General features: G+C 40.7%; 1 protein-coding gene across 3 annotated transcripts; it reads right to left on the bottom strand.

Annotated features, from left to right (window-relative positions):
- Positions 1-418: 418 nt before the first annotated feature.
- ST3GAL5 (ST3 beta-galactoside alpha-2,3-sialyltransferase 5) lies at positions 419-24,338 on the bottom strand. 3 transcript variants are annotated; one of them, XM_018087253.2, is made up of 7 exons: positions 24,319-24,337; positions 12,823-12,934; positions 10,996-11,104; positions 8,439-8,782; positions 6,864-7,050; positions 4,095-4,253; positions 419-2,912 (listed from the first exon to the last, which is right to left on the bottom strand). In XM_018087253.2, exons 2-7 carry the CDS (start codon positions 12,930-12,932, stop codon positions 2,649-2,651), a joined length of 1,173 nt encoding a protein of 390 aa, XP_017942742.1. In that variant the 5' UTR covers positions 12,933-12,934; positions 24,319-24,337; the 3' UTR covers positions 419-2,648. The 3 variants fall into 3 exon arrangements, with proteins under 3 accessions (XP_017942742.1, XP_017942685.1, XP_008921696.2); XM_018087196.2 differs by having other exon boundaries at positions 10,990-11,104; positions 24,319-24,335; XM_008923448.3 differs by having other exon boundaries at positions 2,607-2,912; positions 10,990-11,104; positions 12,813-12,934; positions 24,319-24,338.
- Between the last annotated feature and the right edge of the window lie 398 nt (positions 24,339-24,736).

Below are 24,736 nucleotides of genomic sequence, written 5' to 3'. Positions count from 1 at the left end.
AGAGCATAAAATGTGTGACACAGCACCAGAGATACACAGAGCTTTGGTTCTCACCTCACCTCCAGCAAGGCTGAAGCAGACCAGAAGCTGCAGTCTGTTACCACCACTGAGGGAGACACATCCTTGAATTTAAGGCCACTGTTATAACCCAGTCCGAAATACTCTCATCCACATTAACTTCAAAATGCTGGAAGCCTACAGTATGATCAGTGTTGAGATGGATTCTCTCTTCCAGGCACCAGACAGATAACTCCACTGACAAGTATTAAAAAGGTATAAATGAACTCAGAAAGAGTTACCAGCTACTACCTCTCTGTGAGTGCCTGGGATTGCATCAAGACTTTCAATTGCACCAGTGAGACATGTAAAGTCCTTAGTAAAGGAGAAAGAATAAATAGCAAACTGAGCGACAAACACATAAATAGAAAGTGGTTTCATCAGTTTATTGCTTTTTGCTGCCACTTCACAGAGGGTCGAGTCCACGCAGGCACATTCAAAGCAGCACACACAACCATGGAGAACAAGGTTTTATCACAAGCCATAAAAGTCACAGAAAAACAATCTAATCCCACAGCGACATAATCTGAGAATTTCACAGTAAATACAGCATCTCCAAAAAGCTATTGGCATTTACAGTAATCAACCTGATTATTTTTAAGTTGCTGAATAAAGCAAACTGGTGAGGGACCAAGTGCTCAGAAACACATACATTAGGTGTATTCAGGACATCCCCCCAATGCATATATTCTGAAATCTTCCAAATTTTCACTAATGCTAAATGAAATTAAGGTATTTTGCTTCCAGTTTAAATACCAGGAGAAAATAATTTTTATTTTGATTTGCATTTTAATATATTAACTAAAAGGATATTTGTATAAAACTCTTCACACATGAAATACTTTTAAATTAAATAATATATTACACTTACAGGAAAAACATAGACTAGAAATTTATTGCTAGTGTAAAAATTAAAGTTTCTCATGGAGGAGGAGGCTGGATTAATATGATTGCTAAGAACACAGACAGTGTCAGTGACAAAAACTTCTGATTTTCAAATTTGCTCACCACCCACAGCTGGCTTTCAAGGACATGCAGGTACATGGGAATTATGAAAAGATGAGGTCCACAACTTTCTCCAGAGTTATGCTTTATGAGCTGATGTCATTTCATTGCCTTTTAGAATAACAGTGAGAATCAGTCTGCTGCATTCTAATGTCATTGTTCACTAGATCTCTTCGTGGAAAAAAAATAACAAAACACAACCTCCCTAATCTTGCATTTCAAAACTTTAGAACTACAACTACATTCATATCTTTGCCCATAACAAAAGGAAAAGTGGGAACGTTCACCATGTGAAGAGTCCATGACTATGAACAAAGTTTCTAGGCCAACCTTTGATCGACTTGCTAACAAGCTTTCACTTTCAAAGAAAGCCTCTTTCACACAGTGTAGATTAAGCAACACCACTAGTCAGTGCAAACAGTCATATCTAATACTCAAGTAGTTACAAAATAAAAATGAATGCCAAAAGTTGCTTACAGATCTGCACAGCCCAGTGTCTTTGCAGTGGACTGATTTCCATTCACAAGAACATATATCTGTAGCTTTCTTCTCTTTCCTTTTTAAATATGCTGTTTTCAGCAGTTACCTGGCTTGTTACTAGATTATACTGCTTTCTCAAAGTGATTTTCTTCTTTACTTATACACACTCACCCAATTGCTGACTTAAAAGTTCACAGAAGTCCAACAACTCTACCTCCTCCTTCAATCCAACAGTCAGCACTAGAGTTCATAAGGGTTATCAGCATTGCAAGCTATTAAGGTGATGATATCTATAATTAATTACTTAAAGATCATAAAATCAACCAATGGAAATTGTAACCTAGTCATAGATTCTATTATTGCTAAATAATTCCTACAAACTGGTGTTTTACAGAACCAGCAATCCTCAATTCACTGAAAAAAAAAGGGGGCAGATTTTGTATTAATGCCACTTCTTTAACTGGGGTAGGATTCTAACCCAATACATTAATACATCAATGATTTTGATATTAATCATGAATGCCAAGGTACTCACTACTCAGTTGTTGCCACAACAATTCCTTTTCCTTCAACTCCACTCCCGCGCTTCTCCTTCGCACCAAAAAAATTATTAGCACAAAACCAAAAGAACATAAATATTTGAGGGGGGAACACAATGCTCAAGTTCAAGTAATGAAAGACTTCAGAAGCACACGCCCTTCTTTTCATGGTATGCATGAAAAGGAGTCAGACACCAAGAACTGGAACAACAAAGACAGGAGTTCAGTGGAAAACAACACTCAGGTGCTGTTAGACAATTCAGGCCAGCGATGTGCGTTCCACATACACCTGAAAACAAAAAATCTGCTTTTATTCAGACAACTTAAAACATTTTAAATACTTTAAACACATCTCTCTCAACTCCAAGTCGTATTTACACAGCTATTCACAAAAATGTGCAAAGTAAAATCTGACAAAATTAATTTACAAGTCCAACAAACTGAACGCGACATTAAAAAAGGCAGCAGGGATTCCACGTCCATTTTATATACACTTTAAAGAACTAAAGATTGCAAAATGGTTGATCTGGAAATATAACAAGTCCTGTCCATGCTGCACGTCAGTCACTAGCTGTCTTTGCTGCAGAATTCACAAAGTATCCCTCCAGTGAGGTCTTTGACAACTTTTTCTTTGATCAGCTTTTGCAGGAATTTTGTTTCGCTTGTCACATTGTGCATAGTTTGTCCGTTCATGGCAGCCATGCAGAGGTTGTTGTAATAGTGCAAAGGTGTGCTGGGCTGGTCCAGGTCATATCCAAATCCTGCTATGCTAACTTCATCACACAAATGTGTGGCCAGAACAACCGCTGTGACCCCGATTGTGGGTACGTTCTGAAAAAGGGGGGGAAAGTGAAGTTTGTTCAGTTCAAACACGTAGTTTATAAAAACACAGTTTTTGTAAAACATTTTACACAATTTAATGGCTTGGTCTATTCCCTCTGCTCATTTAAAACTGAAATCAATTAATCAGTTAAAACTAAAACTAAAAATCAATTCAATGATCAAGTAAAGCTAAATACTCCAGGGTAAAATACCAATACAACTTGAGTATTTGCCTTTAATGAGGCTTTTGGCTGTCAGCACTAAATTTTTTTTTCTGTGAAGACAAGATGCCCTCTTACTGTGTAGTTAAACTGCAAGTGAACCCTCGCTCCAAACACTCAAACAACTCCTGACATGCAGTTAAACTTGACATTTCTTGAGTTACACTTATTTCAGTCTTGAGCAACAACAGGCTCTCTAACAAACAGTATTCTTCAGAATACGACTTTTCACTGAACGACCCGTGAAGAAGGCAAACACACTACGATACAATTAAGATACATACCTTGGTAAGTTATGTTATTCTGATAAATAAATGTAAGAAGATCCTTCAAAGATTCATGCAATAATTAGATGTCTTCTCACATAGTTCAACAGAACTAGTGACAACCAATTCCTCCAACGCATAATTAAAATAACAAAAACGCAGTGTAAAATTAAGCCAGGCAATTCATCACTCTGTACTACTGCAGGAGCAAAGGACATGGAGGGAGGATATGCCCATCAGTTGCTACTGAGTACTCTGCACACACTGCATTTCCAACAGCTGCAAGGTTGCTTTAAACTGGCCTGGTTTTCAGACTCTCTCTGCTTTCCCTGCAGCTGGAGACACATCTGTCCACAGCTGATGGCTGGTTTGCCTTAATGGCACTGTTTGTAACACATTTAACATATATCAAACGTGTGCTTTTGAGTATTTCACATCAGTCACAAATATGTGTGAGTGAACACACTCTACTGGAGTGAATTTGTGTCTCACAGTATCTGAATGTCATTTCATGTCAGCAGGCACAGGCATAATACCTCATCTAAAAAGGTGAGCTGAAATCTTACTTTGATTTTGCACGAGAAAATACAGGAGGTCTTTTGAGAGCACATAATCTCCCTATTAGTTGAGACTAGCTATGAAACTGCACTGTTTGATTCACCTTGTATTTTACTGTCTCTTTCTGGTAAAAGGAAACCTCTTACCTTATCCCAACCCCAGAACTTTGATCGAGGCTCAGGGAACTGTAAGATGTCCAAAGCTGTCTCTTTGATAATGACTGGATTTAGAATCCGAAACTGCTTTGATGTAAAAGGAATTTTCTCAGCAACCTCCCTCCAAAAGAAGAGTCGCACCCACAGAGGCTAAAGGAAATTAAAAAATACAGTTCAAAGGGAAACTCTGAGACAGACTCAGCAGCAAATACAAGTTACAGAATTCACCAGAGAGTCTGAAAAATTCAGGAAACAGTTTATGACTAAGGTGGTTCAGAAATACCAGCTCAAGTGACTGACCCAAAAGAGGAAAATCTTCAAAGTATTTGGAATTGCAGGGAGGACAGCAGAGGGAAAAGTTGTTTATTCTGAACATTTGGCTGCACTTTGTGTTAATCAGTCAACATATCCACCAGCACCCCCAGGTTCTTCGGGCCTTCCCCAGCACAACTGAGCAGGCAGCAGCATTTAAAGAAATGAGGAAGGGAACCAGTTTTCCACAAAGATTAACCAGGCATTCTGAAGAAAGCACTGGATTTAAAACAATTGTGCTCAGGCTTTGAAGAGAAGAGCTGCTGTTTGACACCATCCAGCTAGTGATAAATGTAATACTTTAGAAGAGGATTTTACACAGGACTCAGAAAGCTAGATTCTGATCTCATGCCACTGCAATCAATTAGATGCCCACTAATGGAAGAAAAAATACTACAGCACACTCATTTTACAAGTCCATAAAATGAGTAGCATTAAGCAAATGAAAAAACTGACAGAGCTGCAACGTAAACCTATATTTTTTTAAACAGGCTTTAAGGAATAGAAGCTTAAACTGATCGAATACAGGTTGTAATGGTTCCTATCTTTCCACCCGTAATCTGAATCAGTTTACTACAGTACCAGTGCCTGCACAGAATGCTGAGCCAACTGAAAGATGAGCATTTGAAAGAAGTATATTTGCTGTTCACAAAATCACAGAGCCACTGAAGTTGGAGATGAAGCGATCCAACCCCCCTGGCTCAAGCAGACACCCCAAGCCAGATGCTCAGGACTGCATCTGGATGACTTTTGAGAAAGATATCCATGGATATTCAACTCCACAAGCTCCCTGGACAACCTGTGCCAGTGCTCAGTCACCCTCCTTAAGGTTGAAAAAAAGTTTTTTTAAAAAAAAGTGTTTCCTGATGTTCAGAGGAACCTTCCAGGTGTTTCAGTTTGTGCCCACTGCCTCTTGTCCTATCACCAGACAACACTGAAAAGAGCCTGGCTCCATCCTCCTCAGACTTTCCCCTCAGATATTTATGTTCTTTAACAAGATGTTATGAGCCTTCTCTTCTCTAGGCTAAACAGTCCCAGCTCTGTGAGTCGCAGTAGAGGTGCTCCAGTCCTTTAAGCATAATCGTGGCTCTTCAGTGGACTCTCTCCAATATGCCCATTCCCAAATCAGATGCTGGCTCTGCATCAGCAAAAACAGCAAAGCAAGGAAGAAATGTGGGAATGAGCTGATCTGCTCCTAAGCCACACAAAACAAGTACAGGTACTCTTTTCAAAAAGCACACACTCCCAACATGTAACTCACTAACAGAGGATGCTGCAGATGCCCAAAAGCAATCATTCTTTCAATCCCTTCCACAAATTTTAATACAGAAAGTCAGCCTTGTACTAGTCATTCTTCAAGACCAAACCTTAAAACATGAAACAGCCAGAAAGCTTGTAAAACAAGAAAGTTAGGAATCCAAATCAAGTTACAAAGCTGGTGGTCATCAAAATTACCACACTGCTGCAGGGAAGGTCACAGACCAACACTGTCTTGCCCCAGTAAAAAAAAAAAAAAAAAAAAAAAAAAAATAAAAAATCAGGAAGCAGAAGTTCTTCAATTCGCACAAATTCATGGATTCAGGAAAATCTCCTCTCTGCCAAACATGCTCAGATTATTAAAAACAAGGCAATATTCCTCACACACACTCCCTGGACTAAAGTAGTAGTAGTAGACAGCCATGGCCAATATTAAACAGACCTTCCCACATGATCCCATATTGTAAAAATCACAGAATTAAGAAGGGAATTTGGAGTACCTAAACTAGCATAGATCAAACAGTTAAAAAACTTGGCAGGCTTTCTCCTAAATCTCTCTCAATAATTTAGAGTGTTTGTTTTCAATCTGTGGTCAGAGAAACCTAGCTACCAGTTTTCAACTTGTAGAAATTATCTGCCTGCAAATTGAAAGAGGTGGAAGCCACCAATTCAAAGTTAATTTGGAAATATAAAACCCTTTCTATCAGTTCCTTAGGAATCTCTGCACTTCTTTAAATATTCAGTACGAGAAATAAGCAACCTCATCATTTTAGATGATGTTCAATCCCATGTTTAACTGCATGTATGCCTGTTGTAGCAGTACAGGTTTTAGCTGTTAAAAAAAAATGAGTTGGCATTCAGAAATCTCATTTTTATTTTGGGCTCTACAACCTTAAACAAGTCACTTGAACCTAATGTGAAATGAATTACACTTCAGTAAACAGCCTGTCACATAGCTTGGTGTGAACCACCAATATCTGCAGAAAAAAAAGAAGTGTTACTGTCAGCACGGGGCTTCAACGTGAATGTTGGCCCAACTGTAACTAGGAGACAGAGCTAAAAAAATCCCACAAAGTTATGTAAAAGATCCTCAGCACAATAAAACAGGAACTAACATATGAATCAGCTCCTTAAGCACTGGAAGGGAAAACAAACAAAAATACAGGTACACAAGACCGTCACATTACATACCAAGGTTTCATTTTTCACCATTGCTTGAAGCCAATTGAAATCAACACTTTTAAACAAAACAGCCACAAACAAGCTTGCAGGAGGATACTCATGTTCAGAAAGGGGGGCTCCTTCAGGGTAAGTCATCCTTATAGTTGTTTTGTTACCAACGTGATCTGTGTATCCTTGAACTGGTGCATCATTTAACCTAGGAAAAAAAACCACAATGGTGATCAATTATATTTAATAAACACAGGTTATAATCTCATTAAAATATCAGACACTAAGCAAAAACTTGTTATTCAGCCCACAGATTTTTAACAAAACACAATACAGTGTTTTTTCAGAGGCTCTATGTTCGCCTCGCGCACTCATCCTGCCCTTATCTTTGGGAGGAAGCCAATTCTATTTCTACATTAAATGGCACAAGTGCAAAACTTTGAAAAGATTGAACAGAAAAGTAACTTAAAACAGCATTGCAGAAGTTCCTGTCTATTGACTTGTGTCAACTCAAGAGGCTTAAAAGAGGAAGGGGAAGAAAACACACAGAAAGTTGCCTGTGTTATCCTTTTCAGATATATATATATAGATATATATATATATACACACACATACACGTACACACAAACTCACATGAGTATTCCACACAGAAAAGCATTCAAATTATCCCTACAATGCAGTGTAATGCATCCTATGGGTTTATATCATTCCAGCTCACCAAAAATTTAAATGTTGGCACACTGCTGACCAGAGCAACATCATCCTACTCCATCAGTTCTGCAGAACAATGTAAGTCCTGCAAACTTTTCTGTATCAACACCTTCACATTGCCAGCCCTAATCTTCAGAGAACAGCTAACACAAGTTCTCTGCCCCTGCACATGCTAACAGGTTTGTTTACGAGCTACTGACTCAATGAAATTTTCCCTTTATAAGAGGAGCAAGCCATACTTTACAAAACAAGCTGGGAAACTGCTTCTATTAAATTTACTTGTGACTTTACATGAATAAAAACAAGAAGAGCAATGTTTAGAAGGCACAAATACAGAGCACATAATCCAGATGTTAAAAAATATGCACAATCACAGAAAGCATGTGTTGACCTTGCAAAGATCAGGGAAGATAAGTGTGCTATAAAGGTATAAGCAAACACCAGTGCATACTGAAACACCAATTAATGTGTTTGAAATAGGGGTTATAAAAAACCAGTTCAAATAAGGATCCCAACTAGACAAGGGGAAAAAAAAAAAATCACAGATGAGTCCTCTGTAAGCTTAAACATATGAATGGATAAAATCATAACTGTCTACTTGTCTGTGATTTCACTGGTTTCTATCTCATTTCTGCCCATGGGGGGTTTTTTGTATCTGAAGTCCACAAATAATTACACTGAATTCCTGGCTTGCAAACATGACAATTTATTTTGCTCCTAAGACTTCAAATTCCATCAAGTCACAAGTAAATTTATCAAAAGCACTTTCAGAAAGTCCTACGAGTTGCATAAATGTTGGAGATACTCTTCTCTTAAAGAGAAAAAAAAAGTTGGCTCATATAGTAATGTTGAAGTAGTTGGAATCCTTTAATGGAAAATATGTACCTTATAACAATATCAAACTGATTCAATAAGTGACCCAGCTCTGATCCATGAAGAATTCCACCACTGCCAACAACAACACAACGCTTACAGTGTTTTGACTTCAAATCTTCTGGTAAATCATGCTCAGGTAAGAGTTCGAGAAGATTTTTAAGCTTGTCAAAAAACTTGTGAAATCCAAATGGAGGTTCATATTTAAATAAAGCTTCATCTTCATTTACATTTTTCCTTACAAAGGGAGATATGTCCATGCTATATTTCTCTGCAAATAACCTGCTCATTTCTTTCTTCACGTAAGAAGGTCGGCACTGCTCCTGCAGTGCGGCGCTGGCATATTGCTGTGCTCTCTAAAACAAAACACACACCATTTCAGTCAGGAAAGCCAGCTGCAGGAATGTACAAACCCTCTCAGTGTGACCCACCAGCAGTTTAGCAAACACGGGGGGTTATTAAAAAAGTTTAAACGTGGAAGTAAAACATATTTTAAAGCATTTACTCAAACGCAGATACTAACAAGGGCAGGGTGAAAAGCTGCTAAGGAATGCCTCTCCACACAACCACTTGAGCCTAGATATGAGGTTCCTAAAGGATAAATCAGGCTAATAGAACTGCTAAGTGAAAATTAGCTGTTTGAGAACATTTCTACTATTATTTACAACAACAAATAAAAAAAAAAGTTAGAACATAGGTCTACCTGCCTAATTCAGTAGCAGGTAGAATTCTACCTCACTGCTCAACGGCATGACCTGAATTCTGCCTGTGGTAGGATTCTACCAGAGACACATCCACTGGGTTAAAGTGCTGTGAAACAGCAGGTTGGACTTGCTTAGTAATCAGAATGAAGCAACACTTCTTTCATAAGCATTGCTGAAACGCTATTGTGAATGACTAAGACAGGATTTTATAAAGAATGCAAGGTGGGGGTGTTTTGAGTCTTCTCTCAAAGACCAGCCACCAAAATAAAAGACTACAGTTCCATATAGCATAAAAAGATTAAACTGTCAGATGAAACTACACATTGATCCATTTCACAATAAAAGCAAAACACTACTCATTATGTCTTTAAAAATCTGTAACGGCAAGCCAGTATCTGATGTGAGGAAGAAGAGAAACAGAAAAGGTATTACTTTTATCCATTAAATAAAATCTTGTTTTCATGTTCTCTTCCCCAATAAGCTCTGTAGTGTTTTCCTCCACTGTAATTAAAAGGAACATGAGCAAACACAGGGTTCAGAGTCTAAAGATTCAAGACTAGTGCTAATTTAGTTCTCCTGTACTGCTGAGGAACAGGAAGTGTTTATCTGGGTGCACAAGGAGGGAAGTTGTGCTGCTCTTTTTCACTTCTTTTTCTTTTCAACCAAGATTAATCTACAGAACTGCCTCTACCACGCAGAACTTTTCTGCAAGTTTGGGCATAAACACTACACTGGGCAAAGCACAACTGAGCAACTTTGTGTTGCTGTACTTTGTTGGCAGGACTCAGTGTATCTTTGGAAGAGTCTCATTTTTAAGGCTGACACCTGTCAGTAAAAATTAATGCCACTCACATGGCAACTGCCCCAAACAGTTTCTAACTAGCTACTACCTAACTATATCAGAGCAATCCTCTTTCTTCATCCTGCACCTAACACAAACAAAATGAATCAAGAGACAGCAATAAGCACAGCCCATGAAGTCTTTAGGTTTGCTTGGCTTAAGGTGTTTGCTCTTCAGAATCAAGAACATGTTACTGAAAAAACAAATGAGTCAAATGAGAGGAAAAGGGGAGGCAAAGAGGCTCAGAAGGGGAAATACATGCACTGAAGAGGGTGGGAGGTGGGGGAAGATACACTTGCAGTAATGTTATAAGACTGTCTTAAATCAAGGCTTCTGCTGTAAGTTGTGTCTTAGCACTGAGATATTCAAAGCTAGAAATGTAACAGCTCTAAGCCAGGTAAGTTCTGTTATAAAGTGAAAACAGGCTAAGTAGCAAAGGCTTTAGTGGTGTCTGTTACACTGGCTTAAAAGGCACATGCAAAACTGTACATAAAGTACATAGCTGCTACCTTAAATGAATAAATTAAATAATAGTTGCACCCTCCTGCACATTTGCCCTGTGATTCCAAAAACATCTGACCAACTATGAGTCAAAGCAGACCAGGCAGATGGTTTAGGTAAAAAAAAAAAAAAAATTTGGTTCAATGTGTTGGGTTTGGGTTGTTGTTGTGTGGAGGTTTTTTTGATACGTTACTTTTCACTTGCATCAATTTTCTGATCACCAGTGTCATCTGCACTGACACAATAGCAGGACTAACATGTCCATTTCAAATGTTAAAGTCACAGTTACACCATTTTACCCCTAAAAATCCAGTTTCTCTATGCACTTCTGTTGTCGTTCCACAAGAACAAAACCCAGAAGTTCTATGGCATGAAATGAAGCATAACATATTTTCCCTCACAGAAAAATGTCAGCATTCTAGTTCTTTGTTGTAGAGCCCTATAACTCTTACATTGTCAATTAATAACCTTTTTTTTTTATTCCAAGTGAAAAAAAAGCAAGCCAAAAAATACCAACCCTTACACGATCGAGGTCCACAAACGGCATTTTTGTTCTGTCACATTCTTCAGGGCCAAAACGTAATTTGAGGATATAAAGGAAGCACCCTCCGACCACAAAGAGTACAAGAACTCTAAAAACAAACAGGAGGGTGAGGCGTAAGAGAGAGGAATAAAAAATAATCTTTTTTTCCAGCATTCAATCAACCACTAAATCAATATTTTTAAGCAAATTTAGGACAGTTGAATACTTGCATTTGAATCAAACCAAAAAAACCCGTTGCTTTGTTCACTCCAAATCTTTCACAACTCTTCAGAGCTATCTCCAGGAAAGTATGAACATATGTAGATGCTTTGATAAGGAACATGCTGCCTGCATTATATACTTGAAATGCTCTGATGAGTCAAACAACTCTCCTCACAAAAAGAAGCAAAGACTGACTATTGTTTTCTTCCGTAAAGGGCAACTCTATCTTGGATTATGTATTTTCATGCAAGTTGAGAAGAAGAATGGAACTTCAAATTGCATGATTTTGGGCCAATGGCAACCACTGAAACAAAACTTCCAACTTGCTGGCAGGACACAATGCAGAATTTAGATGTTCAGGTTTATACTGAGAAGCCTAACTTGGTTATTTACACCCCCAAAACATGGAGAAGAAAGAAAAAAAAAACCAACAAACTTTAAAATTAAATAACACAGACTATCTGTATTTTTGATCTACTGATTTCTCATTCCTAAGGAACACCACTCACTGTTGATGTCAAAATAGTCGCTTAACTCATTTCATGTCTAAACCAATCTGTAAAAAAATTGCATCATTATTTGGTTAGAGTTCTGGTTGTTGCTCAAGTATGTAGTTTGAGCTTTATAACTGATTTTCACTTCCCATGGTCTCCTAAGGACCAGACGTTTGTTTAAACATCTTTACAAAATATACAACTTACTAAATGTCCAGTGCTTCTTGAAATTATTTCAGATGAAGTTAATACAGATTTTCATTTTTCTTTAAAAAAAAGTTTGTAGCATATGAACTAATAGATGCAATCTTGACAGTCAGTTTGCAGTACAGGCTACAAACAAGGTGACCACTGGAAAAGCAGCACTGTTCTCACATCTCATTTAAATAAATTAAATCTTGCACTGACAGGTGGCCTAAAACCTTCATTAGCATGTTAGGCTGCAACCCCTGGAAATCAGAAAGCAGGGGATTCACAGCAGATGAATGAGGCTGGTTTTCACCCACAGAAGTTTATCAAGTATCCCCAGACTCAGCTGGGGCTGCACCATTCAGGTGCACAAAACACCTATGGATATAATTGCTTGGTTTTGGGTTTTTTAAGCTCTAGGACCCAAAAATTAATGTGGCATCAGACTAGTGAACTTTTTTGGTGTAAAATATGGTTCTGGATGCACATGAGCACATATTTATTAAATATAATTTGATGTGAAGTTATAAACAATGGAGTAAGATTTTTGATGCAGCATTTCAGAAATCTTCATAAACAAAGTAACTACAAGGAAACACCTCCCTAAAATACCCACTCAGCATCTGCTGGCCTTCAAAACCTTGACACTGGAATTTTTCTGGATACAAAAAAAGAACTGGAAATGCCCCTGAGCAAAGTACTAGGATCTCACTTTGGCTTGGGCATACAGGTACTACAAGGAGTGAGCTCAGGCTCTTAAAAGGGTTTTCAGTGCCCCAGGGAAAGCTGTGTGCCCAACCCTCCATCCAGTGCCTGTGGCAACTTCATGCCTTGATTTCTGCATCCTTTTTGTAACTGTCCGGGTACGGGAAGAAATACTGACCCCTATGTTGCTGTGACAATGACACTTACTTGCAAGTACCTTTTAAAAACCAGCTTGGTCTTCTCATCTTCATGTGCAGCCACCTTACACCATTGCACAGGAGGTGAATGATCACTTTTCAGCTTCACAGCGTTACTGTCACTCAGCATTGCTGTAAAAAAAAAAAATTATCATAACTTTTGCTGAATTGAAAAAAGTTGACAGGATGTCCACAGACTGACAACTTTGTTTCCCGAAGACTGTGATTCTTAATTACAGTACCAGGAATACTGAATTGTTCCTGACCTCCTCGTGATCAATAACACACTCATTTCAGCTGCACCACCAGAACATGATTCTAAAAATGCTGCCAGGCACTGATCTGATTCTTCATCAGAAGCCTGAAGTCTAATAATTGCAATTACATCAGTTACTGTCAAACACTTTTGTTTGATCTGGTCAAACACACTCCAGACAAGGGAAAAAAAATTAACCTATACAATATGCTCAGGGTATTTAGGATCCCTGAATCAAAATCAAATCCCTGCACTACACTACCCTGCAGGCTTCAAGGATGCTCACAGCATGCAGAGCCTGTACATGCCATCCTCAAAACTGGAACCCACGTTTCAAATCAACTCCCCGGTTTCCCCAAGGTTCAGCAAACCTGACTCATCATCATTGCTCTGAATCTAACACTGACCTCTTCAGCAGCCCCAACAACACAGCCAGCAACTTCAACAGCAAGTACTGAAGAGAGTGTGGAGAAGGTTTTGCCTGGCACAAGGCAGGAGCAGAAGGCTGCCAGCACAAGGGTAGTTTCTACACACAGCAGCAGCTCCCCTCCAACAACCATCAGAGTGCACGGTGCTCCCTCACAGATGGGCAGGTCACTGATCATTAGCTGGCAAGAAGCAAGCTCGCTGCTTACCTTGTGTAAGCTCCCATGAATTTCTGTCAGCACACTCCAGTTCTGATTTTGGAAAGGAAAATGCAGGCTGGCACATCAACTTCTCACCATCAACCAAAGATGTGAGCAAACAAGGAAACACTGTGCTAAGCCTACCCCTATGAGCCTGCTGGTTTTCCCCTGAAAGGAGAAGGGATATGGGTAAGGGTGTTTCCTACCCACCCTTGGCAGCACTCCCTTTGATGAGCCAACCATAGAAGGGTGCAACCTGCTCCTCCATAGTGGAGGATTTCAGCCCTACTCATTCCCTTTGATCTCGGTGCTTGCCCCTCTCTGCTGCAAAGGTCCTCTTTAGGTCTTCTGCCAAGAGCTCTGTCACAGAAACTATTTAAAAAAAAAAAAAAGCAAGGCTAAGGGAAGGCTTTCATTTAGGGATCCCAGTTCACAGAATATTCTGAGTTGGAAGGGACCCATAAGGATCATCAAGTCCAACTCTTAAGTGAATGGCCTAGAGGGGGATCAAACCCACAACCCTACTGTTATTAGCACCATGCTCTAACCAAATGAGCTATTCTGAGGGATGATCTTCCACATTCTCTTTTCCACCTCTTTTTATTTTATATAGTGATATGACCCACTTGAAACCTCTACAAATCTCTACAAGCCTCTACAAACACTTTGTTTGGATGAACAACTGATGTTCTTAAACACTAGGATGAAGGAGCTGAGGAGACAGAAGCATCCCCTCCAGAACTCAAATCCAGGCCACTGAAATTTCAAGGGTATCTAATTCAGAACTAAGTCTCTTTGCACAGTCATGCATCATTTCTCAGTAATAAATTTGGTACGCACAGCAGAAGGTCAAATAACACAAACCACTGTGAGACAGGGTGGGACAAGCAGAGATAAAGATCAATAACAGCATCTGAAGTCTTCTGAAGAGGAGACATCAAGTGATGCTTTCAGGGTGACATGCAGGTGATAACAACTCACAAAACAGAGCAAGGCAAAAAAGTCCTAATGGTTTTTGACAGCAGGAAACCTCAAACATAGGTTATTATGGCATTGCTAAGAACCTCAAATTACTCACCTAGCTGTATTTACTAATTGCACAGGCTCTCTGAGCTCTCACACCCGTTTGCAGGCCTTTGTCACAAAGCTGCAGTATCTTAAACAGCCCCTTTTAGCAGATCTGAAAGCACTGTACAAACTGAAGTCAGTAGCATTATGCTTGTCTAGGAACAGGGTAAGGGGTAAGTGACATCCCACAGTCCCCCAGAATTCTAGCAATTAAGCTGGAAATCGAATACAGCTCCTGTCTCCCACACAACCTGTCAAGGACACAAGTCAGCAGGTCACAAGGAAGCTATCAAGCCTTAAAAGCTTCTCCTTTTCTCAGAACAGCACCTCATCTCTATTACCTCCATCTGCACCACTGAATAAAAACTGCATTGAGGAGCAAAACTGGGTGTTGACACCACCACCCCAGTCATCCACATCACAAGCCCAGTTTGCTCTCAACTAAGATTTGCAGCAAATCAGTCAAGTCCACATGAGTAAAGGCATCAACAAAATTTGTTACAAGGACCATACCCTAGTGTTAGTTATGGATCACCAAGTTGAACTGTTCTACCTTGAGATGTTCAGTGCCAATACAGTAGGACTTGTACAATCACCTTTTATTCCATGTATGACATGTTCTTCCTGCCACGCAACACAGACAAGTCAGCTCAGCAGCCCTCATCCAGCACCTTCATACTACAGGACCCGGTACTTTCACACCAACACACCTTGAGATGCCAGGTATCCATAGGGATCATGTTGCCAGCATGCACAGGGAGCAGCCCCAGCTCATGGAACCTGTAAGCACGATCACACCAAACAAGAGGTGATCAGAGGACACTGCAGAGCTGTGGAGGAGGCCTGCAGACCACGTGCAGAGTACACTCCATCAGATCACCTCAGAGGAGACTGTCTCAGACCAGCACCAACAGGTGGCACCCAGCGCTGTTTGGGAAAGGGAAGGGGATCTCTCACGGACACGGATGGCTGACGGCAGTGACAGCGTTAAACAAGGCAGCAATTATATCTGTCAGTTCCGCACATCTCCACAAACACAGCTGGGGAGAAGTATAAAATGGAACCTTATTTTTTTTTTTTTAATGAAAAAGCAGGAAACAAGCTTCACCTAGAAGTCAACCTTCACTGTTCTTCACTAGAGAACAATGCAGGTAATAACTCTTGGGTAAACACAAAAAGGTAACTTGATCATAGTCTATAGGAACCTACATCAGAACAGATTCTGCACAAAAGAATCGGTCAGACCAGGTACCACAGGGTCCTGCTACCAGCAACGTGACATTGTGAGGTCTGGCCATGGTACCAGTAACATTTCTGAGGGAACACGCTCCAGGTTAAGAACACATTTTCCAGCACTTTGAATCAAATCTCTAACATTTTACAGCTTGAATTCTAAGAATAAAATTAAAGCCTCACTGCCTTAACATTGGTCAAAGCAGGTTTATACTTTTTTGCAAATTAGTCTTTCCTATTCTAGGACCCAGGTTCTCTTGTAACTTGACAGAAAGACTTACATGTGAAAGGCTGCTCAGTGCATACACGTAAAACTTCCTCATTGCCTAACTGCACTACATACTCCTGGATTCATCCTGCAGCAAGGAAGGACACAGCCAACCTCCTCTGCTGTATAAATCAATGAGAGCGTCCTGCAAACACCACGCTTTGAATCATACTTTTCATGAAGCCTTTCAAAACAAAGGGAAGGCTGCAAGAGATCTGAAATATGAGGAAGGAACTGAAGAGGTGGAAAGTGACGAAGACAGGAGGGAATTAAACAGGAATGCAAGACTACAATAAGCTAGTGGTATCAGAAAGTCTTCCCTGCCTCTGAGCAAAATAAATTCCAGCTGTCCTCAAACAGTTGCTTCACTCATCCCGGATGTGGAAAAAAACCCCAAGAAAACAGACAATTTAATTAATCACCTCAGCACATCCTTTCCAAGTCCAACTCTTAGTATGTACAACTTTTTTTTTTATTTTTTATATTGTTTATATAACTGATATAATTTCAGTTTTCATTTCCACAGCAACGTTCTTTTGTCAGTTCTGTTCACTACAGATGATTCCTTTCTCAAACAGATCAATATATATAGACAGATACATACATATATCAAGTCAAAATGGATCTATCCAACGCGGTTTTTTTTAGTTACTCAGGGTTGGATCCTGCAGTCTTTATTGAAGTCAATAAGCCCCTTCCACCGGCTGGAATGGTGTAAGAGTGTTCAAAAGAGCAAGGTAGCAGTAACAAGCACCTTAGAGTGCACCTTTCCCACAGTCTTCCTGAGTTTAAAAAAAAAATAAATCTGTGAGTTTGCAGAGAGAACCAGGGCAGTTCAGATACCAAGAGCACCAAAGAGCTGTTGCATACAAACACCACTGCACTCCTCCAGAAAGGGGCCCTGCTACAGTTGTTTTGAGAGCCATAAATGCAAATGTCTCAATCTGCATACAAAAGATGGCTCAGTAGTACTGCTGTGTTACAATCACATTTTGCATTGACGTTTCTATAGCTACTCATTGTGGTGCAGTTAGTGAGAACTCAGGGGATTTAAATTTGCTTTTCATCTGCTGAACTTAAGTGCTCTGTGCAAAGCTGCTTCAAAGGATAAATTGTTCATCGGTAGAGCATATTCCAAAGTTTTTTGTGGTGTTATTCTTTTCACCATAATTTACTTCTGTCTCATTGTTATTCTTAAGTAGACAAAATTTCCACACTTGGAGTATTTCAGAAGCAATTAATTTAAGCCTTTGGGATTGCTTTTTATGTGGGGCAACTCTGGGCTTGGTGGGCAAGAGACACCATCTGTTCTAAGAGTTGTACAGCATCCAGCACAACCTCATCTTAGACGACACCTGAAGCTCCTAAGAGTTGAAAATACAAGTTAACTTTCCCTTCCCACGGTACCACCACAAGCACAGAAACACCCAGCTTTACAAGTCAGTCGATATCAGGGTCTTGCTGCACAATGCAGCCTTCGAGGTTCACATAAAGAGATCAAGGGGCTGCAGTGCAAAGCCCACAGCAAATGGAACCTGAAAGTCACCCTTATATAATGGAATTACTAATCACAAATGATGGGGCTCGAGCAGGCATTGAAACAGAAGGTAAAACTAATGCAAAAAATACCCGAAACCCACCTGGCTCCTTTCATGCCTTCTCCTCTAAATCAGACACACATAAGTTACCTAAGAAACATACCTCCAAAACCAGTAAATGATAAGATGAAAGCTACCTGGTTTTGAGCAACATTTGCTTCAAAAAAGAAAGGCAAAGTTAAAAGGCAGAGAAGGTGTTTTCACAAGGAATTAACTGGAGCAAGGTACTCTTTATTGAGATGGGACATTAAATTTCAGCAATGACCTTTGCATGAGCTTCTTGTTCTGTGGCTTTTAAAACCAACAACAACCAAAAAAACCACCTCAGTTATACAGCAAAACTTTATGCAAGGAAGAAGTCAGAAGAAAAAAATTAAGAAAACTTAAACGTAATTCAGATTGTTTCCTGGGACACATTTGGAGAAAAAAAGATGACAAAAACCTAACTGACAACTACAACACAGTGTCTGTGATTACCTGCAAGAGTTGGGTCCATGAAAAGTAACACATTTCAATCCCTTCTCACTATTGACCAAATAGATGAGATAATAATTTTCATTAAGGCTTCCAAAATTGATACAGTATTTTAAGTAGAAAGTTATTTATTTATGTAAAAACACAAAAAATAGTTTGGTAAAATTTACAGTTAGGATTAATTTTGTTTGCCTCTGCAGTACTGAAACCCACAGAGATCAAAACATAAGGGCTGAGACATTAAAAAAATAGTAGTGGCTAATTAGGTTGTAGCTTTTGTAGTTTATGCTTCAAAACCAGATGAACAGCACAGCCTCTTGCATGAAGATACCTAAGAATACAAAAACTTTAACTTCTTGATCTTCCGTTCTTAAGACAGTCATTTCAAAACAGATTCAGAAATCAGCATAAAACTCTCCCCTTTCCCACATCCACCCGAAATTCGTTCAACTCTCTTTACTGGGCAAACCAGTGTTGATTCAGGGAATTTCAAAGTAATGTAATTTTTCTGTCAACGAATACAACTGCTGACCATCAATTCTAATATTGAGAAAAAGAAAACAACCTAACACATGAGGGTTTCCTTTCCTTTCACAAGCTAAACTTAAGCCAAACACTCCTCCTTCTCCCCTCCTTGCCTCAATTTCCCTTATTTTTGCCAGAGTTACATGGAGCCTGTCACTGCTCTTTTGGTGAGGTGACAAGCAGTGCAGGAGCTGGAGTCAGGTGCATAATGCTTTCTGTCTGCAGCTCCTCTGTGGTTTTCACTATTTCCTGTGCTCTTCTGAGCTCCTTACCAGCATACCACCTCCGACAAAGGTAGTCCACAGTCCCTCAGAGTGTTCCTCCTCCAGGACTCTCCCTCCCAAGTCTCCTTTCCATTCCAAGTTTATTTTCTAAGACACATTGGTTACACTGGTGCATAATGTCCCACTGTAAGTGCTTATAACCATATTATAGGCTAAAGAGTTTTTTGCCATCAAAGATGTGTTCTTCAGTTAACCAAAACAACTGACTCTGTTCATTAGAACAGGTATCTTGTCAAATGCTTTTTTTATTCAATAGTAATAGGCACTAAGCAAATAATATTCAAGGAAAGTTTTTGAACTATAAAAAGTAAAAACCTATGTCATCCGTACAACCTGCAGTTCATTTGGTCAAGATCTTCCTCCTCAGAAAATACGAATTTATTACTGCACCTGTGTGTGTGGACACAACTAGCAAAAAGTGAAATAAGGAGCAAATGACAATTTCAGAGCAGCTGACAGACACTCTCAAAGGTACTGTGAGAAACAGAAACCTAAAGCCGGGTGATTTCCAATTAGAATTTATTATATGATAAAAGCAAATTCAGCACTGGGTGATCAGGGAGGGGTTTTAACAACTCCCAATGCCTGTCACACCCAAAGAAGACAGTTGTTCTACATTTATTTCCAGCTACTTCATGAATATTCATTATACATAAGCATAAGCATTACACATTGTTAAGTCAGACACTCAACAGATGTTTTTCTTAAACAAGAATGTTATCTATAAGCATCCATAATATATTGTCAAGTCAGACATTCAGCAGATGTTTGCTTGTTATCTATACAAAGTTATAAAATTTTCGAAAGGTGTTATTATCTAGCTAAATAAACAAAATTCCTTCACTATAAATCTTACACAAGGTAAAAGGGAGGTAACTTGTTTTATGCCTTTATAGGGGCCCAGTTAAGTTTTACGATTTGTTTTTCTTTTCTCTCTCCAGGTTATATTGACCTTACACTGTTTTCTTTTTAATTAGCTCGAATCATCCTCTCAGTTTATCACAGTACCAAGAGGATGACAGGTGAAAATTATTTTGCCTGCAGTCATGAATAGCAGCAGCAACAACAGTGCCCTAGAGGCATCATAATCTTTTTCCCTTGCCTTAAGACACTCTACTTGTGTTTTGTTCTAATTGTTTAATGGCTCATTCCTACACCCTCTTCCCAATATCAACCACCAACTCATGAAATCATTAACAACCTTATGTAATTGTGTCTATTTGCCCAGTTTTTTTCCTTGGGGAAGGAAACACATAACTAGGCTACAACTTGCTCTTAGTCTTGGGTCATCCAGATAAAACACACACAAAAAAATGGTTCCAGCTCAAATCTAGACCAATTATCAGCTTAATCAGAGATAGAGTGAAACGCCATCACTTCCTTTCAGCAGCATTCACAGGAAGCTTTTCAGACATTAATAGTGCCTGCTAAAATAATGTTATAAGAAAAGAACTCTTAATGAGGTTCTAAACGATACTTCAATGTTCAAAACAGGGATATTCTCTTAATTTCACTTCTGGCTTGGCACCCTCTTCTCTATCAACTTTTCCAGACTTTTCTGTGAAACCTCTTTCAGGTGCCCTGAAGTGAGAAACAGCAAAAAAATGTAATAAATAAACACCAGAAATATCAACAAGATGTGCTTCAACACTTAAGAGGGCTGCTGATGTTCTGTGACAGATGAAACCAGTACCTGGATTTGGAATTTTTCTGATTCCCCAGTAAGCAACAGAAAGTCAAGTGTTGCAGCCAAGCAGGAAGAAACAGCTGAGTTAAAGCATTGCTGTTGTGAACAGTGTGATATGAAAAAGATAAGTTTATTTCTTACAAGGGAAGCTTCTTAGACCCCCTTGTCCCTTTTTCTTCTGCAGGAAATCCCAGTTTTCCCCTCCATGTTACTTGTGCAAGAAACACTGGCCTGCCTGCTCTGGATGTTCAGAACCTGATGTCAGACACTCCTCAGGATCTGCTGAAGCCAAACACACACAGTGAATGAACCACAGTGTAACAGCAGGCAGCTGCTTCTCAGAAACTCCTCCTGTGCACATCTCACATGCTCCTTTCACATCCTTCTCCCCACAGACCCACACCAGAGGAAGCACTGCAACACTCCAGCACTTTGGGGAAGAGCCACACAGCCAGGAAGGGAGGAAGAGAGCCCAGTGTATCAGCACATCACCCCCTACCAGCTGGGCAAGCTCATGGCACACAAGCAGAAGATATTTCTGAGCCCCTGCAAGGAAGCCAAAACAAATTAGGTCTTTCCCCTTACATGGGAAGTTTGAGGAATAAATCTTTCCTAAAAGAAATGGTCAGAAAAGACAGGGCATGGCATTAATCTTTACCGAGCTAAGGAAACATGCCTTTTTCAACACAGCCAAGATGTTTCATATTACATCTGAATTATGGAGCAGAATAGCACTGAACAACTGGTAATTATGGAACAATGCTAACAGCACAGCAGCATTTTTACCAGAGTATCATCTAACAACACTCCAAGAGATCATGGTAAAATCACACTTGAGCCAACAGAAGCAAAAGAAGAGATGTCAAAAGCCTCCTGCGAAGAAAAGGCTAGAAGGGAAACTACAATACAGCAAAGAACATTGCTGGAACCAATTCTAATGCTTAACTTCTGAATCCAAGACTTCAGGACCTAACAGGTAGCAGAGAGTGCTGATGGGATGGGTGAAGGAAGAGCTTCTCCCAAGGATAAGAGAGCTTCGCTTGTCCAGCTTTGCAAAAACAGGTTGAGAGTCTGTCCTTAGATACACCAAACATGTAAACAAAGCTAAAAGCAAACAATTCAAACAAAAGCACAATGTTAGCACACAGGAAAAAGCAGACATAAATAAATAGGGACTAGGAGCAAAAGATTCCTGAGTAGCAAAGGAATAGCCCCCCCATAGAAGTAATGGAAAATAACAGACTACACGAGTTTTAAGGAAGTCCGTAATAAATTAAGAATAACTTTATGAGAGCTGCCTGTCACAGGGAAGACTCATGTCCGAATTAGAGTTGGGTGGTTTTGAAGCTCTGGATGCGCCTGCTGAAGATGCTTTAATCTGTTATATTTGAGCAGGTTTCATTCAGACTCACTTGTAGCCTGAAAATTATGCCATGACAAGTTTGAAGCACTGTCTGGACCTTATTCAGTACATTAGCCTCTACCAAAAAACCTCAAGAGCTACTTAAGTTTTACAGGCTCTCTCATCTAAACAAAACAACTTACCCTCCAAGTATTCCAACTTTACAGCAGCCTTGACACATTCAATATCCGTCACCTAAACTGATGTACGCAAAGCAAATGAAACTGAACATTTTTAGCCCGTTCTCTTCAATAAAAGGAAGTTTCTACTACCGCAATTTGTCTTCCTACATCCTGGCCCTAACTGCCTGTCAATCACTTGGCCAATTTAATGAAACTCCACGGAAAGGAGGATGCTAAACGCTAAGAAGTTCCAGGAAACCCGAGGTGGGATGAGCTCATTTCTCATCAGCCCAGAGGAAGCAGAAATTGCACTAAAATGCTTTCATGCACTAATCCTCCAGCTGCATTTTGACCTTTTAAGACATTCCTTCAGTCTGGCTAGCAGAGGGCTTGAGAGACAGCTCAAGATTTCCTGCTGTGTGATCTAGGAGGGAGATAGTAACCTCGCTGCAGCAGATGGAATAACATTCTGCAGGGAAAACACCCCTCCTAAACCGCATCTGGACAGTCTGATCGTAAGCTGCGTTTAAAAACACCTATCCACTTTAGAGACACAAAGAACATCCTCTACAAGTTTTCTTTGGAAAAACAAAAAACATCCACCTTAATCTACCCTTTTTTCCCCAGAAAGAGACAAAGCCAACCATTTTCCACAGGGAAAGCTGTTTACATCCAGTAATTTTATGATTCATTTCCTATTCATTTCCATAACTAAAGAGAGCGGCAAAACAAACATGCCTCCTCCATCAGCCTCATGTTTTGATCTTGCCTAATTAAATAATAAATAAGCAAAGCTCAGCACACATGCAAAAAAAAAAATTTAAAAAAAAATTAAAAAAAAAAAAGAAGGAAGAAAACCAAACGAAAGTCTTTTTCGTGAGCAGCGCTGAAAAAAATAAAAAGGTTTTGGCAGCAACAGCAGAAGCCGTATCTGTTTTGCACTCACATCACTCCAAGCACGAAGAGAGAAAATCACCCACAAAAAGCCTATCGCATCCCGCAGACAGGCAGAAGCCTATAAATTCTAATCCGGAGGCACACCCGAAGACAGCCGCCGCTACATCCTCTCCCTCCAGACAGACAGACGCGGCTCCCATCGCCCATCAGCCCCGAGCACTCCCGCAGCCCCACCTCCCCTTCCCCGGAGGCAGCTCTGCCGCTGGTGGGGTTGCGGTGGTGGTGGTGGGGGGAGGCACATACCGCGGACTGGCAGGCCCCGCGCCGGGCCTCCCCCTGCACTGCCCACCGCCATCCCGCCGCCTTCTCTCTCCCCGTTTCCCCCACGGTGCCCCCGTCCGCCAGCCCCGCGTACCTGCGCCGGGCCGCGGGCGGTGTCTCCTCATGGGCGCGGGCGGGCCCCGCCCAGGTAACGGGGCAGGCGCGGCGGCGGGCGGGGGGCGGAAGGGAGGGGGGGCGGCGCGGCACGTAGGCGGCGCGCGGCCATGGGGAGCCCGAGCCGCCCGCGCTTGAGGGGCCGGACCGCCGCCCTCCGCCTTCCCGCAGACCCCCTCAGGGCCGGGGGTGGTTCCCGTGGAAGCCCTGGTTTCGCGTGCCCTTCTTTCCCTGAATAAGTCGTGGGTTTGGTTGGTTGGTTGGTTTTTTTTGTTTGCTTTGGTTTGTGGATTTTTTTTTTTCCACACGCGCGTGGCCCTGCTGTCCCCCCCTCCTCATCCCCTCGCCGCCCGCACACTCGCCCCCTGTGGAGAAACGAGGTGGGTACCCCCACAAAAAAAAAAATAATAAAGAAAGAAGGAAATCACCGCGTTTTAGCTGGTTTTTTTGTGCCGGATACCCCCAGCAGCTCGGGTGCGTGAGAGCTTTCAGGCCTCTCCGCAGCCGTTTTAGGGAACTGTCGTTTTCCTGACCAGGCTCGCCACAGCGTGTGTTTAAACAAAAAAAAAAATATTTATTGGCAGACTTATGTAAGCAGCTGCTCGTCTTGACAAAGAGGGGAAGCGACCTTGTAAACCCACCTGACCGTCGGCGTGGAAGTCACAAGTTAAACCACGAAATAAAGAGCTGGAAAACCACTGGAGCAGAGCGAGGACGCCTGGGCGCCGGGTTTGGGGGAGAGCCGATGAAGCAAGAGCGCGGGTCAAGTCATTGCAGACTGTGCTATCTAGGAAATTTTTATCACCTCTTTTACATATCTGGTTTATTGCCGCGGTATCTACAAACTGCTCCCTAACCTGGATAGGTGATGCAAAACAATCAGTGATTCCAGACATCAGGAGCTGGTAATAGTAGGGCTGGTATTATAGTGCATAACACACTGCAGAGTCCATGTCAGGAGAGAGCAGGGGAAATGCTTGCTCTTAGGCAAGGTGGGATAAAACTGTCCCTGCGCTGTCATTCACAATTAAAATGGGGTGATGTGGTAGAGGTCCACAT

This window comes from Manacus vitellinus, unplaced genomic scaffold, assembly GCF_001715985.3.
Source record: "Manacus vitellinus isolate BGI_N305 unplaced genomic scaffold, ASM171598v3 scaffold_0_pilon, whole genome shotgun sequence".
Taxonomy (NCBI): Eukaryota; Metazoa; Chordata; class Aves; order Passeriformes; family Pipridae; genus Manacus; species Manacus vitellinus.
This window is presented reverse-complemented; position numbering and strand designations above follow the sequence as displayed.

What these genes read in the sequence shown, in the direction of transcription:
- ST3GAL5 (XM_018087196.2), bottom strand. Translation starts at nt 12,932, where the DNA reads ATGCTGAGTGACAGTAACGCTGTGAAGCTGAAAAGTGATCATTCACCT. An exon ending in TGGACCTCGATCGTGTAAGG is followed by an intron (nt 8,783 to 10,989) that starts GTTGGTATTTTT and finishes GTTTTGTTTTAG; the next exon opens with AGAGCACAGCAATATGCCAG. An exon ending in AGTTCTGGGGTTGGGATAAG is followed by an intron (nt 2,913 to 4,094) that starts GTAAGAGGTTTC and finishes CCCCTTTTTCAG; the next exon opens with AACGTACCCACAATCGGGGT.